General features: G+C 40.4%; 1 protein-coding gene across 1 annotated transcript; it reads left to right on the forward strand.

Moving 5' to 3' along the window:
- Positions 1-1,336: 1,336 nt before the first annotated feature.
- On the forward strand, positions 1,337-4,741 carry LOC146572683 (uncharacterized). Its single transcript, XM_085278664.1, has 5 exons — positions 1,337-1,380; positions 1,540-1,944; positions 2,431-2,577; positions 2,717-2,775; positions 2,928-4,741. The coding sequence occupies exons 1-5, from the start codon at positions 1,344-1,346 to the stop codon at positions 3,045-3,047; spliced, it is 768 nt and encodes a 255-aa protein (XP_085134790.1). The 5' UTR covers positions 1,337-1,343; the 3' UTR covers positions 3,048-4,741.
- The last annotated feature ends 14,486 nt before the right edge of the window (positions 4,742-19,227 follow it).

The raw sequence follows: 19,227 nt of genomic DNA on the forward strand, positions 1-19,227 counted from the left end.
ATAGGAACAGTTTCTTTCCCTTTGCCATCTCCCTCCTAAACAGCTGACCTGTCACACTGCTCCCACTGCCAGACTGCAACTGCACCTTATGTACATTCTGTGGTATTAATTTCACCTCATTTAATTTCTGTCATCTTTGTTACATATTGTTGTGATTTACATTGCTGTGTTTGAGAGTCACCATCTACCGGAACCAGATTCCTTGTATGTGTCTGCGCATATACATGGCCAATAAACACAATTCTGATTCTGATTAACTAGTGAAGAATCAATAACCAGAGAATCAGCCAACAGGGGAAGAGCCGGAGAGATTTAACCAACGGTGAGCCTCTGAGACTAACGGAAAACAGCTGAAAACGGAAAACAAAAGAAAATTCAACTCTTGATTCTTAATGGAGATAACAGATGCAGCAGTGCACAGTTGACAGGTAAAATTATGAGCATGAGGATTTATTTATTTATTTATTTATTTATTTTTAACTTCCCATCCCTCAAATCATGTCCTAGGGAAGACAGCAAGAAACAAGTTAAACATATTTTTATTTGCAGATTGTTGAATTCTTGGGATGACACCGCCTGAAATCAAAATGATTGAAAAGGCAGCTAGCACGCAAATTAAGAAAGATATAGACGCAGTCACATGAATGAGAGTCTGAAAATGAGAATGATGGCGAGCACAGATTTAAACCATGCAGAGTAGAGGCTGACTGCCTCAAAGAAGGTGGGTGGACTAGAGTAATGATATCAGTATTGAGACTGACAGCGTGGGAAAGTGGTCGAGATGAAATAGACTTGGAGCCGAACACCCAGGAATGCAGTCAGATGAATGATTACACGTCTTCATTATTGAACTTACGCATAAGGTTCATTTCAATAAGGAGAGATCATCTGTAAGAATTTAACATGATTTTAGATAGAGAAATTAATCAATTTGGTGATTAGACACTGATGACCCATTGTGACAGAAGACACCCCAAAAACTAAGAGCAATGTTACCTTGAGATGTTTGACATTATAGATTGACAACACATGATTTTTCAACTAAAGTAGAAAATTTTCAGATGCATCAGTATTGTTAATAAGTGAGATTAAATTTTCTGACAATTTTGACTTGTTTACATTTAAACTGTCCCGGTTTAAATGTTGGTCAGCTGTAGTTTTAAGAAACTTTATCTTTTCTTTACATCAATACAAAAAGAAAGTGACACATGACCACAAAAGAATGTTACGCTCAACTAACCAGTCACAACTTACATTTCCTTTAATGGAAAAATCTCCTCCTTTCATAACATCCGGCAGTAAGCCTTACTTGATTCTCTTACATCTACAGGTCATCGACAAACATGGGCAGGACGCTTTTTCTTCTCACTGCTCTCTTAGGTATATTATTTAGTTAAATCTGAAAGATTGCATTTGCACTTCATATTTTTCTTTTTGTGTAATAATCGATATTTAGTTTCTGAGTGTTTGAACAATATTGTAACGTTAGTTCTGATGAAATTGTTTAGTTTTTGATCTGATTTTGTGTTTGTCTTTCAGGAGTTGTTTTCTGTAGTCATGGCAAGCTGTCTGGACCAGAGTTAGTGCTAAGAGTCAGACCCGCCGATAACATCACTCTTCACTGCGACTGCCGAAAATCAAGCCGCAATTTCATAGTTTGGTTCAGGAACTGTTCTCATGAGAACCAGCCTTCACTCATTCTGAGGACAAACTACAAATATGATCCATCATACCTTGAGGACAAAGTAGACATTCTCAATCCATTCCCTCGTTTGCATTTAGTGGAAAACCAGTCTTCTGACTCCTATGACCTGTTGATCATGAACACTACTGATTCTGATGAGGGTCTCTACTACTGTGGAACTGAACAGAAGGAGATTGACGCAACATTTTCTCAGAAATATATTTACAAATATGGCAACATCACAACCAGGATTCTGTTGAGTAAGTGTTTGAATCTTATTTCTGTTTGAAATAGCTTAAGTTGAGTGAAATTCATTCAAAGAATATAATCTGAATACTCAGAATAAGAACAGCTTCCATAACTTCATCTTGGGGTGTTCAAAGAATATTCTAGCTCTAGTATTCATACTGTAAATTGCTCCTGATAAATAACCAATTTCAGTTTATGATTTAATTAAAGAAGTTAAGGCACTTAAAACAAAAGAGCCTAAAGTTATCCACAAAATGAGCTGATTTGTCGTTATTTTTTAAATGTAATTGCCAGTGGTCATGTACTATATAGGTCAATTAATTGTTGTTTTTTTTTCTTTTTAGTCATTTGAGATCTATATTTATGTATCCACCTATATTTAAAAAATATTATTGCAATTAACACATGGGGAAAAATCTGTATTTTTAAACATGAACCATGAAAATGCATACAAATAAATTATACAAACTAATTATTGCAATTTGTGTTTGAGACAGCCTCCACCGTGATTCGTCATGACATCCACAAACCTCAGGAGGACTGTAGCGTGTGCTGGAAGCTGCTTTTCACTCTGTGTCCTTTTATTGTCGCTCTCTTCTCTCTTTTATCCTCTGTACTGTTTTACCAGCTTCGCCAAAAAATAGGTACCTGCTGTATTTGTAACTTCCATCTGTTCCAGCTGAACAACTTTGTACTTAATTTCCATCCTCAATTTATTGTATTATTGTATTTGTTATGTTCCATCTTTGATGTAAAATTTGTCCTCTCCTCTGTTTTCTGTAGAAAATAATACATCTCAAGATGACATGAAGACAACTGAAAGCCAAAGTCACATAAAGCAGGTAATCACCAGCGGCAGTAATTAACAAACTATCTTGGTGTTACAGTTACAATTTTCATTTTAAGTTACAGAGTGAGGTGGGGTTTTTTTTTTTGGGTTTGCTGTTTACTTACAAACTCTAATACTATATTAACAACAATTTTGAAATCTCAGGATGAAGATGTGTGTTATGCTGCCCTGGAAATTCGTCAAGCATCACAGAGACCAAATAAGAAGAAAATTCAAAGTTCAGATTTTAGCACATATTCCTCCATCAATACTTCCCAGATATAAGAACATTCACATTAAAAACAAAAATGATAATACAGCAGTTTTCTACCACATTTAAGATGAAAAGCAGGTGATAGATTTGTCCCTTCTTGTTTAATCAGCTTTTCACACCAACTTTGACATGCTGTTCACAAACTCCTGATTCTATCTTGTTTTCAGTCTCTTTGGCTGATACTAAATGAAGACCTTTGATGACTTGACATTGTTGTACTGCTTAATAGATTCCTCACAATAGACGCTGATATTTCCAGAAGTAAACTGTGTTGAATTTATAGTGGCATAAAAAGAGAATACGGTTTGGTTCAAAACTCCATGAAGTAGTATTATGAAGGAAGATTACTTATGTAGGAAGGAGTGTTAAGCCTAAATAAAGGAACAGTGCAAAATGTATTTGTGGCATTGTGAGAGAAAAATGTGCATGACTTTAAATGGTGATACAGTAAATGATTGATTGTGTAACTGACTGATGGTAACTGTTTTTGTAATATTGAATAAGAAATCTTATAGTCTATTTGTAGAGAGATTATTCAATGTGTAAAATTAACTTTATTTGTCAAAAACTAACATGAATTTCACATTTCCCTCATTTTGGTGTAATGTCTGACCTGAATGTGCTTCATTAGTATATCAAAATTACTTTATTATATATCATTTGATGTAGTCGAAAGTTTAACATTTTAATAAGAGTCGGTGAAATGATAAGCAGCACTCACAGTCTGCTGAGTGGTAAATTAATGCATTAACTTTGAATTTGCTAAGTGACAGGTTTCTGCAGTATGCATAATTTGCCTTCTTCAGATCACCAGTGCTGTGTTCGCTATTATATTTTTTCTTTATAGATTTCTATCGCCTGTTTCTCTTATAATGTCCCATCTAAAGTAGACGGTATTCAGTCTGTTCATTTTGTGAGCAACAATAGTCAAATACCCCTTTTATGTGAGTATACATAGAGCCTGAAGTTTGGGTTAAAGGTGAAAGTTGATAGCAACCATTTTGATCCCCAGGTTTTATGTTTATTCAAGTCACTTAATGCAAATAAAGCCTGGCTGTGGTCAACTTGTATTCATACAATATTAGCATGCCTGAACAAATAAGAGGAGTGCAAAAATTAAGAACTGTAAGGCAAACAATGCAGGCTTTGTGATTTGTCTTAATAATACAAAACAGACTTTGATTCCAAGACCACACTTGCCTCTCGGTTAGTTTTACAGTTGAGTTTGAAATTTCTGGTTTTCTATATTAAAGGATTTGCATGAGTATGTGTCTTTTTATCTCTCTGAATGCTGAGTCTGTACATTTTAAAATTTGACTTCTGACATGGTTTATTTAGCTGTTGTTGTTTTTTTAATTCTTTGAAGTTCTGTTTTCCTTTACTGTCATCTTTTATTATGTTTTAAACAGTAAAGAAGCTGTTGTTTTTAAATGTGCTTGCTTATAAATAAAGTGACTTAATTTGACTGTGTTTAAGTAAAGTTCTCTTCTTGTGTTGAAGCCTGCTTGTGATAGGACATGGCATTTGTCCTCATGTGATTTCCTGTTTTTCTTTCTTGCTTTTCTGTAGTCAAGCTCTAGTTATGTATCCTTCAATGCAATAAGTATTACAAAAGGTGTTTGATAAAAATAGATAGCTAAAAGAAGTTACTGGACAATGCAACTATCAACACTTGGCCCAAAGCAAACAGGAAAACCTCAGTGACAAACAGTCCATCATACTCTACAAACTGTAACATGGAGGCAGACTGATGCTAAAATGACAGAATTTTTAACTTTCTCAACTTGTGATAATCAGGGAATTGAAGAATTAAATCCAACTCTGTTTCATGGAAATTGCTTATTGTGTTATATACTGTGTAAATGAAAATAATAAAATAATTATTTCTCTCATTTTTGGAGTTTATCTGCTCCAAAACCATGTCAGCTGGGAGACTGTTTTAAGGTCAAGACATCTGATCTAGAACACTGATCCAATACTTATTGGACAGGTCATCCAGGTACACAACGCAGTGGCTACGACGGCTGTTCACGAGCTGTCACTGTCACTCACACTGCAATCTAAATGGTGCAACAAGCAGCCACACACCCCCGTCCCCTTCTGGCTGCCTCTGCCTCAATTTTATCCCACAACTTAGACATTCACATTACTCACACTCTCATTACACATACATATAGGAATCCAAATTACCATCAGGGTGTACACCCCACCCCTGGCATCGTTGCCCACCTCTCAATTTTAAATACACGTAGACATTGAGGGCTAGCAGGAGGGGCTTTGTGCTTACCTGCTGCTCTCTGGCAGGTAGCTCTATGCCCTCCTGGGTTTTAAATGCACCTTAGAACACACATACATCAACACTACAATGAGCGGGTGGAGGGAGGTTTGGAGTCTTCTCTCACCCCCATTCTCTGTGGCCTGCTGGAGCGGGGGGGCTAGGAGGAGGAGTTGGCCGTCCGACTGGCATCTGGAGTGTGGGGCCTCCCTGCTGCTGCGGAGTCGGGGTGGTCTGCCTCTCCCCACCGCAGGGAAAAGGGTAACACCACCTGGGTCTGGGTGCAGTTCCCCCCTCCAGGGGCAAGGGTACCTAGACCCGGTTCGTAGAGTATGCTTGGGGAGTGTGATCGTGTGTACAGCGTCTCTTTATGTCTGTCTCCACGTTGGTTGAGTGTGGAGTAAGTGCATATGAGAGCATGAGGGTGGGAATGGATGTTTGTGTCTGTGTGTGCCTGTATGTCTGTGTCTATATGTCAGGTTGGATGTCAGACGCCACCTCTCTGGGGACATCTCAGGCCCTCCAAGGTTTGGAGGCCTATCTCCCCCTACCACCACTTCCCCTGCCGGTGGCGGACTCCCTCAGACGTCGGTGCGTTGGTGGTTCTTTGTGTCCGGGGATGGGCGTCCAGGTACACACCGGCTCACTCCTTGGCGGCCGCTTATCGGGGCCTGGAGCCTGGGGCTCGCTCAGGCCACTTCGGAGGTGGGGTGCCCCCGGCCTCTCGGCCTGGGGCTCGGTCACTCAGGCACAGCTGGCTCACGGGCACGTCACTGCAACCCCCCCTGGCTTCTGCTCCGCAGGTGCTGAGTGAGCCCTCATCTGGGACTCTCCTCAGCTCTTTCTGGGACAGTGGCGCGGCTGCCCCTCTGTTGGTCTTCCTTGGTCTCTTGTGTTCTGGGGGCCTCTGGATGTCTGGAGTTTTGATCTCCTCCATACCTGCTTCATGCCCTGGAGGACGGGGCTGTGGCCCCCCCACACCCTCTAGCAGATCATTACATGAAGGAACCTTTTAAAAATAAAGCGCGTCCATGCTCACAGGTGTACACACGGGTGATCACACCCACAAACTACACCCTTTTTGGCTCCTACCTCAAAGCACACTGTGTTCTGTTGATCTTATGTGCTGCACAATAATGTTTAATATTTAGTATTTACTGTCATATTCCTATATATCATTGTGATGTTGTTTATTCTATTACTCTCGTTTTCTTCTGCTTGTTTTCTTTTTTCTTTCTCAACAGGTGATCCAGGTGATCAATATATGTATTTTTTTTCCTGCTCATTCTGTTGGTTTTTGTCTTTTGCCCTTCTCCCCCGTTCTCAGCTGTTTTTCTTTCCCTCTTTCTTTCTCCCCTTCTTTCCCCCAGTCAAGTCTGTCCCGTATTCAGTAAGTGAAAATAAAATAAACAATAAAAGGTGAATCAAATGGACCATTACGGCAAGGCTGGGATGGTCAATTTGGTAAAGTAAATCCGTTGGGCATCTTTGTTCGCCTTTAGACAATAATTCTGATGGCAAAAGAGCCAAACGGGACAGGCAAAAAAAGCCAAAAAAAAAACCAAGCAGCCGCACCTGCACTAAAGCAACGAAACATAAAACATTAAAGAAAACAGTAAAAGAGATATAAATAAAACAAATACACCGTAAGGTACAGTTCTTTATAAAAGCATGATTAAAATATCAAAAAATTCCGAGTAAAAGACCATAAAACCAGGAGTCGGTCAAGGCCAGTCCATAAACCTTTGTAAAATGACAACAAGGCTACAACAAGACAAAACAAGACGGCAGCAATGTGGCACAATCCTGTAACAAAAGCAAGAGTCCCACTTACCACTCTCTAAAGGGCAGTACTAAAATGAGCACGTAAAATCCTACCCAAAATCTACGTCACTACATGTTGATTAATGGTGTTCTTTCATTTTTGATCTACTGCAGAATATTTTTAAAGTTATCTGCTATAACAGCCCAGGCCAGGAAAATCTCATGTTTTTCTGTGTTTTATCCTCAGTTACTTTGACACAAAGGCATCTGCTTGATAAAGTCTTGCAAGTGTCAGCTTTCTTTTTATAGATATAAAAATATGGATATGTACTGATAAGTGATCAGAATTATAATATTTCTGACTGTTGGTGGCAAAATTTCCCTGATTCAAATGGAATCGAATACTGGATCAAATCAAATCGGAACCTTGTGAATCAGAATCGAAGCGATTCTAGAAATCAGTGATGATACCCAGCCCTACTAATGATCTTCTACCTAATCACATGAGCCAAGGTGTGAAAACGGGTGTAGGAGGGAACATTTTTTGCCCCTCTAAGCCTGAAGGGAAAAAGAGAGAACACACACATGTAAAGGAAGCTCTTAAAATGTGGCTATCCCAATTGGGCTTTCACCAAGTCAGCAAAGATGCACAGAAAAGAAGATTAGACAACAACTAGGGAGGATCAGAAAGACAAACGCAAGGACATTGTTATCCCCTATGTAGCCGGTGTAAAAAAAAAAAAAACTCGTGACAGTCTTCTCCAAACACGTCATCCCAGTGTACTTCAGACCCAGCCACACACTCGGACTGTTACGGTCCTGGGTCGGTGACCCAGTGTTTTTGGTTTTTGTACTTTTACCTTTGATACGTTTATGTATTATGACTGTTTGTGTTTTGGTTTCCCAGTGTTTAGTCTGTGCTCCCTCTGTTTGGTGTCATCCCTGCCTGTTTCCCCACTAGTGTAGTCAGGTCTCTGTGTTAAGCCCGCGTCTCTGAGTCTGTGTCTTTGCATGTGTGTGTGCTTTTCCTGTTTTACTTTGAAGGTCTGTGTCTGATCTCAGTGTGTTCGGTTTACGTTTCCCCTGTCCCGTCATGTCTGATTACTCCCAGCTGTGCCCTCCTTCTGTGTCTCATTCCCTTGTTATCCTTCTGTGTATTTAAGCCTTGTGTCTGCCTCTGTTAGTTGAGATTACAGAATGCGTAATCGCTGTCCGGCATTCTGTGTCCACTCTGCATCAATTTCTGTGTCTTCCCCTCTCTGTTTTCAGGTTTGTTTTTGCTTAGTTTTCCCAGTTTAGGTTTTCTCTGTTCTGTTTTCAACACCCTCGCCTTTGTTGTATGTGCACGCTCCATAAATAGAGCTTCTTCTTTCTCAGGAGACTGAAAAGATTCGGCATGAGCCCCCGCATCCTCAGGACCTTCTATCACTGTGCCATTGAGAGCATCCTCACTGGATGCATCACCACCTGGTATGGCAACAGCACCGCCTACAACTGCAAAGCTCTCCAGAGAGTAGTGCGGTGCTCTGAACGGATAATTGGAGGTGAGCTTCCCTCCCTCCAAGACATCTACAGGAAGCGCTGCCTGAGGAAAGCGGGGAGGATCATCAAGGACTCCAGTCACCCCAGCCATAAACTGTTCAGACTGCTTCCATCAGGAAGGAGGTTCTGCAGCATCCGGTCCCGTACCAGCAGACTGAGAGACAGCTTCTTCCACCAGGCCATCAGACTGCTGAACACGTCATAGACACCTCAGCTTCACTACTAGAACTTTAACATTATGCACTCCATACTGTATATAAATGCCACTTGTTTTGCACATATTCAACTCTGTATATTTTATTATTATTATTATCATTATTATTATTATTATTATTATTATTATTATATTTTTATTTTTTTTACTATTTAATTTGTAAAAATGTGTGTATATACACACACACACACACACACACGTAGGAAAATATTTAGTATACACATCCAGAAATGCATACACTATTATATATTGTACATATATGTATTAGTTTCAGGTTGGTCATTCTTGTATTTTGCTCGTTTGTGTTGTTGTGTTTGCACATCTCTGTTGCTAGTGGGGCTCGCACACAAGAATTTCACTCGCATGTGCTGTGCCAGTGTGCCTGCACATGTGATGTGACAATAAAAGTGATTTGATTTGATTTGATTTGATTCCTCACCTCAGTTGTGCCGCATCTTGGGTCCTTTAATAATTCCACACGGTTTGCCTGGCTAACCGTGACACGGACAAAAACTGGTTCATCCCAAAGATAAAACTCCTAAACACAAACTTAACAATGTAGTGTATGGTGTACAGTGTAGCAAGGAATGCCCAGACCTCTACATTGGAGAGACCAAATAGCCACTTCATGAACGTATGGCACAACATAGAAGAGCCACCTCCACGGGGCAAAACTTGGCTGTCCATCTGCATCTAAAAGACAAAGGTCACTCTTTCGAGGATGCCAATGTTCACATTTTGGACAGAGAAGACAGGTGGCTTCAAAGAGGAGTGAAAGAAGCCATCTATGTCCACTGTGAATGACCGTCTTTGAACAGCGGCGGTGGCTTACGACACCAACTGCCAGTTCTGAGATCCCTTCCCAGATGCCTTAATGCCCACTCAAACCTGGGCCATTTAACCTCAGAAAATCACATTATAGGCTGGGGCTAGGTTTCACAATGAGCTCACCATAAAAGCTTGGTTGATTGTGACCTACACCCATTTTCACACCTTGGTTCGTGTGATTAGGTAGAGGATGATCAGGGGTCCATTGTCCCTCTTGGGGGAAAAACTCCCACAGGGTTTAAATCTGGGACTCTCCACCATTTGACCATAGAACTGAAGAAGCTTCTCGGATGAGAGGTGAAACGTCTTCAAGCAACTTAAAGAAGTCCAGACGCTTTTCTTTCCAAACTCCTCAGACAATGTAGAGTTATACGGGTTATAAGAATTTACTGTGGTGATGAACTGGATGATGACCATCATGAGGTTACATCAACATTAAACTATATATACACAACAATAGTATAAGTAAACATTTGCGTCTTCATTATTTATTGATCATACACATACTCACAGACTAATATTGTGCAACGAAAGATTACTGGCCAAGCCAGTTTCACAAAATAACTGTGACTCAGCCTTCGATATATTGTATTTGTCAGTAACATCTCTATACATGTTGGTTGCACAATGTTGTTGTGCTCTTTAATTTAATTTTTCTGTTTTATTATTAAAACAAAAAAAACTTATTACCTATAAATAAATAGAAATTAAAGATTTAAGAAGAATCAAAGCGCTCAGCTGAAATTGTTTTCCACATTTGGATTTTACAATTAGTAATAGTCAGGATCGCCATTTTTATTTTAAAACGTAATTTCTAAAATGTTGAATACATTAGAAACAAATCGAACAGTTGAAAATGTCGAGTACAAGAACTGTTACAAGCAACTTTATTGATTATACAGAAAAATGTAAATCAATCGATCTGCAGATGGATTCTAAACTTCCTCACAAACAGGCCCCAGGTGGTGAGAGTTGGTAAGCACACCTCCTCATCACTCATCCTAAACACAGGTACACCACAGGGTTGTGTGCTTAGCCCCCTCCTATTCCCTGTTCACACACGAGTGTGTTGCTAAACAAGAGTCCAACATCATCATCAAGTTTGCGGATGACACAACCATCATAGGCCTCATCACAGACAATGATGAGACGGCCTATAGAGAGGAGGTGATGGCACTGTACGAGTGGTGCCTGGAAAATAACCTGACTCTCAACATCAGCAAAACTAGAGATGATAGTGGACTACCGGAAACGACCAGTCAGAGAACACCAGCCCATCCACGTCAATGGTGTCAAGGTCAAAAGGGTCAGCAGCTTCAAATTCCTTGGAGTCAACATCACTAAGGACTTCTCCTGGACCCTTCACACAGACACTGCTATCAGGAAAGCTCGCCAGTGGCTTTACTTCCTGAGGAGGCTGAGGAAGTTTAGCATGAATGCCAACATCACCTCAAATTTTTACAGGTGTGCAACTGAGAGCTTGCTGACGAACTGCATCACAGTTTGGTACGGTAGCTGCTCTGCCAGCAGCCGTAAATCACTACAGAGGGTGGTGAAGGCAGCAGAGCACATCACTGGCACAAGGCTTCCTGCCATTCAGGATATTTATCTCCAGCGATGCCTCCGTAAAGCACACAGCATCATCAAGGACCACAGCCACCCAGCACATCAGCTGTTCTCCTTGTTACCATCTGGCAGATGTTACAGGAGTCTGTCTGCTCGGACTACAAGACTTAAAAACAGTTTTTACCACCAAGCCATACGACACCTCAACCACAACACTTAAACACACACAACACAGCACTCAGAAGCTACCCTGCAGCTTCACAAGTACTCTGTTTAATCTGCACTGGTCACTTCACTTTATTGTTATTGATATTTATATTTAAAAGTGCAATACTGTAATTTTCTGCCTGTGAAATATCCCATCTGCCCTCCCGTCATATTTCTTTTCAAGATTTTCTTAGTTAATCACTAGTGTACATATATTTATATTTTTAGATACATATATATTTAGTCATCTTTTCTCTTTTACCATGTCTCTCTAATATTTTGCTCCTTACTATTTTTCTAGTTTTTTTATTATTTTATTTTATTTTATTATATTTTCTCCTACTGTATCATGCTGCTGAGTGACTGCTGCTCGTCAAACACATTTCATTGCAATGTTGACCCTGTGCTAACTTGCATATGACAAATAAAACTGAAAACTGAAAACTGAATTTAATAAAGAAATGCATCCACTGGTCCTATTAGGGATTCAGTTAGAAAACAAGATGATAAGCAGAGGATGCAGCACAGTGGGAAGCACTATTAAAATTATGACTCACCCAAACTAAGTGTTAGGGTGAGTCACATTGCCTCAAATGGCCCAAGAGCTCAATTTGCTCTCCTCCTTTTCCTCTTTATAAACTGCACCCATGATATGAGGGGAAACACCTGTGGTCAGAGGGAGGAGGACAAGGGGAGAGAGAGAAAGCCACACACACAACCACAGCTGTAACACTCAGTGATCGCCTCCAATCCACACAATTCAACTTTAAAACCAAGGGTCACCACAAACAGTGAGTACAGTGAGTACAGTGGCTGCCACCAGGAATCCCTAATGAAAACAGAGGAACCAGGGTAGAAATCACTAGCACCACATCTTAAAAAGCACTAGTAAGCAAAAAGGTTATATTTTAAAAGTACAAAAAATTAAAAACACTAGTGAATAATAATTGACCCTTGACTGGAATTTCAAAGAGAAACAAAGGACAATTAGAATCACACATAACATACTTGTTAAACACTAGTTTGTTTTGTGATTGCTTATAAATAAAGTGATTTGTTTCATATTTTGTTTATCTTTCCTTTAACACCCAGCACCTACTACAGCAAATGCAAAACCATTAAGAACTGACAAAATCTCAAAATTGAACTTACGTACTCATAGTACATTTACCACAAATCTATACTGTAGCTCAGAGGTGTGTTGAATGAGCTTCTTTCATTGAGCAAGATTAAGCCTACCACATCTGATGCATGGCCTTTTGTTACCTAAGATAGACACGCAGAAAATGCTTACAGTGCCATTAAAAAGACTTATAGCAACAACAAATGTCCCTTCACAGGATGAAGATACATTTTATGGTACAGTGGAAATCTCCAAAAGTTGATTCTGTTCATCTGGATGTAACGTTTTCAGTGGGAGAAATGTTTCGTCACTCATTCAAGTGACTTCTTCAGTCTCAGCTGACTGCAGGTTTCCCCAATCTTATAAATAGTAAATTTGCATAATGCCTGAAACCAGCCCACTGAGGAACAATGGGCTGGGAGGTCAGTTCCTTCATCATAATTATGCAAATTCTCATGACCATTGATCAACAACCACTGATCAAAGACCACTGATCAATGGCCATGATTACCATTCACAGAGAGTTGGGGAATGGCTGCAATCACAGCATTGTAAGATGGTGAAAGATGTATCCTTAGGCCCTCTCCTCGATTCAGAGATGGTCTTTCTCTTTTCACATAAATAGCCTCCTTGACTCTTTGCTCGAACCAGCGTTCCGCCCTGTCCAGGATGTGTACATCCTCATCATTGAAAGAATGTCCACTGGCCTGTAGGTGTAAATAGACTGCAGAGTCCTGGCTTGACGAGGTAGCTCTTCTGTGTTGTGCCATCCGCTTCGCCAGAAGTTGTTTGCTTTCCCCGATGTATAAATCCTGGCAATCCTCCTGGCACTTAACATTGTACACTATGTTACTCTGTTTATGTCGGGGGACCAGATCCTTGGGGTGAACCAATTTTTGGCGCAGCGTGTTTTGGGGTTTAAAAGCCACAGAGACACAATGTTTAGAAAAAATGCGTCTCAACTGCTCCGATACTCCTGACACATATGGGATCGCTACAGGTTTTCGCTTAGTCAGCGGTTGTCCTTCTCTCCTGGATCAGCTGAAGCTTTCTTTAGGCGCCTTTCCAGCTTTGACAAAAGTCCAGCTGGGATAACTCCATTTACTCAGGGCCTTCTTGATGTGCTGTTCTACTGCTTCCCTGGCGGCTGTGCCTGTGGCGATGGTGTTGGCTCTATGTTGTGGCGTCCTGATGACAACCAGTTTATGCTCCAGTGGATGATGAGAGTCAAACCTTAAATACTGATCTGTATGCGTAGGTTTACGGTACACATCAGCTTTTAGATGTTCCCCATTACTGATGGAAATCTCACAGTCTAAGAAGGCTAACCTGCCACTTTTCATATCCTCCCTGGTGAATTTGATGTGTCGGTCCACCAAGTTAATGTGATCCGTGAGTTGTGGTACGTCATGAGATTTTATTTTCATCCAGGTGTCATCCACATACCTGAACCAATGACTTGGTGGTGTTCCAGGGTAGGATAACAAAGCCCTCTTTTCCACTTCTTCCGTGTGCAAATTGGCCACGATGGGTGAAACTGGGGAACCCATGGCACACCCATGTTCCTGCCTGTAGAACTGACCCTTGTATGTGAAATATGTGGAATGAAAACACAGTTCCAACAGCAAACACACTTGGTCGATGCTGAGAGTGGTCCTGTTGCTGAGGTTGGGGTCATCCTGTAATCTCTTACGAACTACCTCCAATGCTTCTGTGACTGAGATGCAAGTGAAGAGAGATTTAACAATATACGAGACCATGGTTTCATCTGCCTCCATAATGACATCTCTCACCTTCTCAACAAAATCCAAGGTGTTCTGGATGTGGTGTTCTGAGCTGCCTACCAGCGGGTTGAGGATCGAAGCCAGAAACTTGGAGATGTTATAGGATTGGATGTTTATAAGATTGGGGAAACCTGGAGTCAGCTGAGACTGAAGAAGTCACTTGGATAAGTGACGAAACGTTTTCTCCCACTGAAAAAGCACTACATCCAGATGAACAGAATCAACTTTTGGAGATTTACTTACCTGGATGATTGAGAATGCATATAGTGGAAATCCATCAGGACACACGGAGAGCAAACCTATAGTTCAGACTTGCACCTATTCTGCCATCAATACCTCTGGTGTGCATTTGTGAGAAAGCAACAAGCCTCCCTGATTTGTTTTCCTTTTCAGAGGAGCCACAGTGTCCAATGTCAAGCCTGTTATTTTCAACATATATATGATATTTAAAGTACCTACTATAATTATTTTATTTGAACTGAGCACCAAAATAGATTAAAAGTCTGAGAAATAAGACAAAAACTCTGAATACCGGCCAAGTGAATGATAGATACAGTGGCTTGCAAAAGTATTCGGGCCCCTTGAACTTTTCCACATGTTGTCACATTAGAGCCACAAACATGAATCAATTTTATTGGAATTCTGCGTGAAAGACCAATACAAAGTGGTGTACACGTGAGAAGTGGAACAAAAATCATACATGATTCCAAACATTTTTTACAAATAAATAACTGCAAAGTGGGGTGTGCGTAATTATTCAGCCCCCTGAGTCAATACTTTGTAGAACCACCTTTTGCTGCAATTACAGCTGCCAGTCTTTTAGGGTATGTCTCTACCAGCTTTGCACATCTACGGACTGAAATCCTTGCCCATTCTTCTTTGCAAAACAGCTCCAGCTCAGTCAGATTAGATGGACAGCGTTTGTGAACAGCAGTTTTCAGATCTTGCCACAGATTCTTGATTGCATTTAGATCTGGACTTTGACTGGGTCATTCTAACACATGGATATGTTTTGTTTTAAACCATTCCATTGTTGCCCTGGCTTTATGTTTAAGGTCGTTGTCCTGCTGGAAGGTGAACCTCCGCCCCAGTCTCAAGTCTTTTGCAGACTCCAAGAGGTTTCCTTCCAAGATTGCCCTGTATTTGGCTCCATCCGTCTTCCCATCAACTCTGACCAGCTTCCCTGTCCCTGCTGAAGAGAAGCCCCCCCCCCCCAGAGCATGATAGTGCCACCACCATATTTTGGCCAAAAAGTTCCATTTTGGTCTCATCTGACCAGAGCACCTTCTTCCACATGTTTGCTGTGTCCCCCACATGTCTTGTGGCAAACTGCAAATGGGACGTCTTATGGTTTTCTGTTAACAATGGCTTTCGTCTTGCCACTCTTCCATAAAGGCCAACTTTGTGCAGTGCACGACTAATCGCTGTCCTATGGACAGATTCCCCCACCTGAGCTGTAGATCTCTGCAGCTCGTCCAGAGTCACCATGGACCTCTTGGCTGCATTACTGATCAGCGCTCTCCTTGTTCGGCCTGTGAGTTTAGGTGGACGGCCTTGTCGTGGTAGGTTTACAGTTGTGCCATACTCCTTCCATTTCTGAATGATCGCTTGAACAGTGCTCCGTGGGATGTTCAAGGTTTGGGAAATCTTTTTGTAGTCTAAGCCTGCTTTACATTTCTCAATAACTTTATCCCTGACCTGTCTGGTGTCTAAATCCAATTGAGAATCTGTGGCAAGATCTGAAAACTGCTGTTCACAAATGCTGTCCATCTAATCTGACTGAGCTGGAGCTGTTCTTTGGACTTCATGGTGTTGTTGCTCCCAATATTCTCTTAGACAACCTCTGAGGCCGTCACAGAGCAGCTGTATTTGTACTGACATTAGATTACACAGGTGCACTCTATTTAGTCATTAGCACTCATCAGGCAAAGTCTATGGGCAACTGACTGCACTCAGACCAAAGGGGGCTGAATAATTACGCACACCCCACTTTTCAGTTATTTATTTGTAAAAAATGTTTGGAATAATGTATGATTTTCGTTCCACTTCTCACGTGTACACCACTTTGTATTGGTATTTCACGTGGAATTCCAATAAAATTGATTCATGTTTGTGGCTCTAATGTGACAAAATGTGGAAAAGTTCAAGGGGGCCGAATACTTTTGCAAGCCACTGTAGGTTGCACATATTACGGAGCCCCGCAGGGGACATGGGAGAAAAAAAAAATTAAGACGGGCTTTTGCGAGATCTCGCAAAAGTTTTAGCCGCATTCTTCGGCCTTCGACCTCCCGTTAGCTCGAAGCTAACACCGCTTTCCCGGCACATCGTGCCTCGACCTCCCGGTCGGCTTCGAGCCGGTGTCCGAAGAACGCAGCTAAATCTTTTGCGAGATCTCGCAAAGCTTTTGCGAGATCCCGAGTTTGCTTTGCGAGATCTCGCAAAAGTTTTGTGAGATCCCGAGTTAGTTTTGTGAGATCTCGCAAAAGTTTTGGAAGATCTCGCAAAAGTCCGTCTTAATTTTTTTTCTCCCATGTCCCCTGCGAGGCTCCGTAATATATATAGTGACCTAGAAGAGAGTGACCTAAAAATCCACATTTATTTGTTTTTTTTATTAGTTATATTGTCTGACTTTTTGAATATTTATAATTAAATTGCTATTTGCTGTTTTTTTAATTAACTTTTACGTAATCTGGACGCAAACTCTAGAGGGTTAGTGTTTTGGAAGTTATAGTAGCAGTCATTTTTGATTTCAGATAACTGCACTTTAAATTTCCACTTCAACTTTAAACTGTGCCTCAAAGATGTCACAAGATAAAAATTCACAAACCGCAACCATTATGTAGGCCATGTAGTGAACAGCAGGCTCACAGGAAAACCACAGAAACAAACATCTCTCGGACAACTGAATGCAACATTCAGACTTCACGCTGCACACTGTTGACCTTAAGACCTTTTCTCAGAGACTTTGCAGAGTAGATATCTGTATTGCTGCATTAAATGTTTTTTAAGCTTTTTCTTTAGCTCCTTTTGAACACTTGGTCTGCACCCAAAATCACATCACTTTCTTTATCACACTAGCCATAAGTAAACATCCACTGACTCTCTCCCTGAGTGAAAATTAAAGAAAAAAAGTAAGCACTGAATTTTTTTTGACTCAGAGCTGACATATTACATTTTTTTTATGTAAACTTTGTGCAAAAGATACTTGGCTGTTCACACATTCATTCGGAAAACAAACAGGTTCCTGTACATCTTTTGAAAACCTCTAAGTCATGCAGCCCTAACAGTTTAATGTTTAAAATTTGTCACACTGATTCACACTTCAGACTGACAAACATTTTTTCTCATTAAAATGTTGCTAACGCTGAGCCACACATGTGTGGGAAGTGGATTGTTTTAGAACAACAGCTCGGCAGTGGTTGCTGAGCAGATCACACCTGTATGTGTGCAAATGCATAGCTGTGAGCACATAAGCCACAGCTAGGCCACTGCCCTCCCCTAGAGAACAGACTGATGTGTCATAGGGCAAACAATTTAAGAAGCCCTACAGTTATACTTTTTATGTGAAGTGACTCCAATTGGTCATTTGAATAAGTCTTTGTTGAATATTAGAAAGAACTTTCACCTTTAGATAGAGAGCAGGTTGTAATATACAATTATTATGTTAATTCTGCCTTAATTCTGATCATCAACCATTTCAGCATTTCTACCTGGTTTGTGATTATGTTTATATTTCAGGAGCTGTTTCCTACAGTCATCACATAATCAGTGGATTAGTGCTGAAAGTCACAGTCAGACCAGAAGACAGTACAACTCTTGACTGAGTGTAAAAAATAAACTGGACATTTGTCTTTATTGTGATACAGGAACTATTATCATGTGAACGACCCAATATCATGGCAAAGCCTGTAATAGACACGCCGGTCCACTGTGTCCATTTCATGCTTTGCCCCTCCAAAATGTGAAATGAACATGCAGAAGCTGCAATAAGTTGCATTAAGCTGCAATAACAGCAGAGGGAAATATTTTATTTCAAGCCAGCATGAACATACGGCCGTGTCTGTTACACATTTTGCCATGATACTGGGTTGACTAGTTTCTTTGGCATGACTGACCACAGGCAATAAATGGTTCAATCTCCATCCGTTTTTCTTTGGCTTACATAGGACTGGGAGTTGTTTCCTTTAATTCTTATTTTATTTTGGTAACCTTTGTCTCTTGTGCTTTAGTCCTCTGGGGTCCAGGGTATTGCTGGCCATTTTAAGGGTATTTTGTAATGACTTATGAGATTATTCCTCATTAATTTTCAAATATGGGATAATGGGCTCTAAATCACCATTATATATTTTTCGTAATAATTGTTTAACACAACAAAACAGACCTTTCACCTTTTCATGTATTTCAAAACTGTTTTTTTTTTTTAGGAGAACTGGATTGTAAATGTGCCTGTCTTTAAAGTACTTTGGGTCAGCTTTTTTCAGTTTTTTAAATATCCTATATAAATAAAATAGAGTCAATACAAAAACAAAAATAAATTCAGATATAATTTATTCATAGTGCATGTCTGAGGCATATTTTTTCACCTCAAAAAAAGGAATTTATTTTATATGGTTAAGTAGGTTGCGTTTGAATGTCTGAAAATAGTCTATAGGTAATTATTCAGCTGAAGTTACAAGAAGCAAACAATACTTCATGACTGAAACATTGCTCTTCCCGTATATGAGAGATATGTGGTTATTCTTTGCCTATCTGAAGGGACTGCGACAGTGATCTCTGTCTCTGTGCTGGTGGTCTAGGTCTCTCTGAGGGATTTCCTTCCTCCTCTCTTTGTTTCTCTTGCAGTTTGTTCCAGGCTAAAGCTTTTTTCTTTTTGTGGTCTTTTAAGTCT

This window comes from Mchenga conophoros, linkage group LG6 (genome assembly GCF_057382185.1).
Source record: "Mchenga conophoros isolate Kocher_MC1m ecotype Shallow Benthic linkage group LG6, M_conophoros_male_GT1.1, whole genome shotgun sequence".
NCBI lineage: Eukaryota > Metazoa > Chordata > Actinopteri > Cichliformes > Cichlidae > Mchenga > Mchenga conophoros.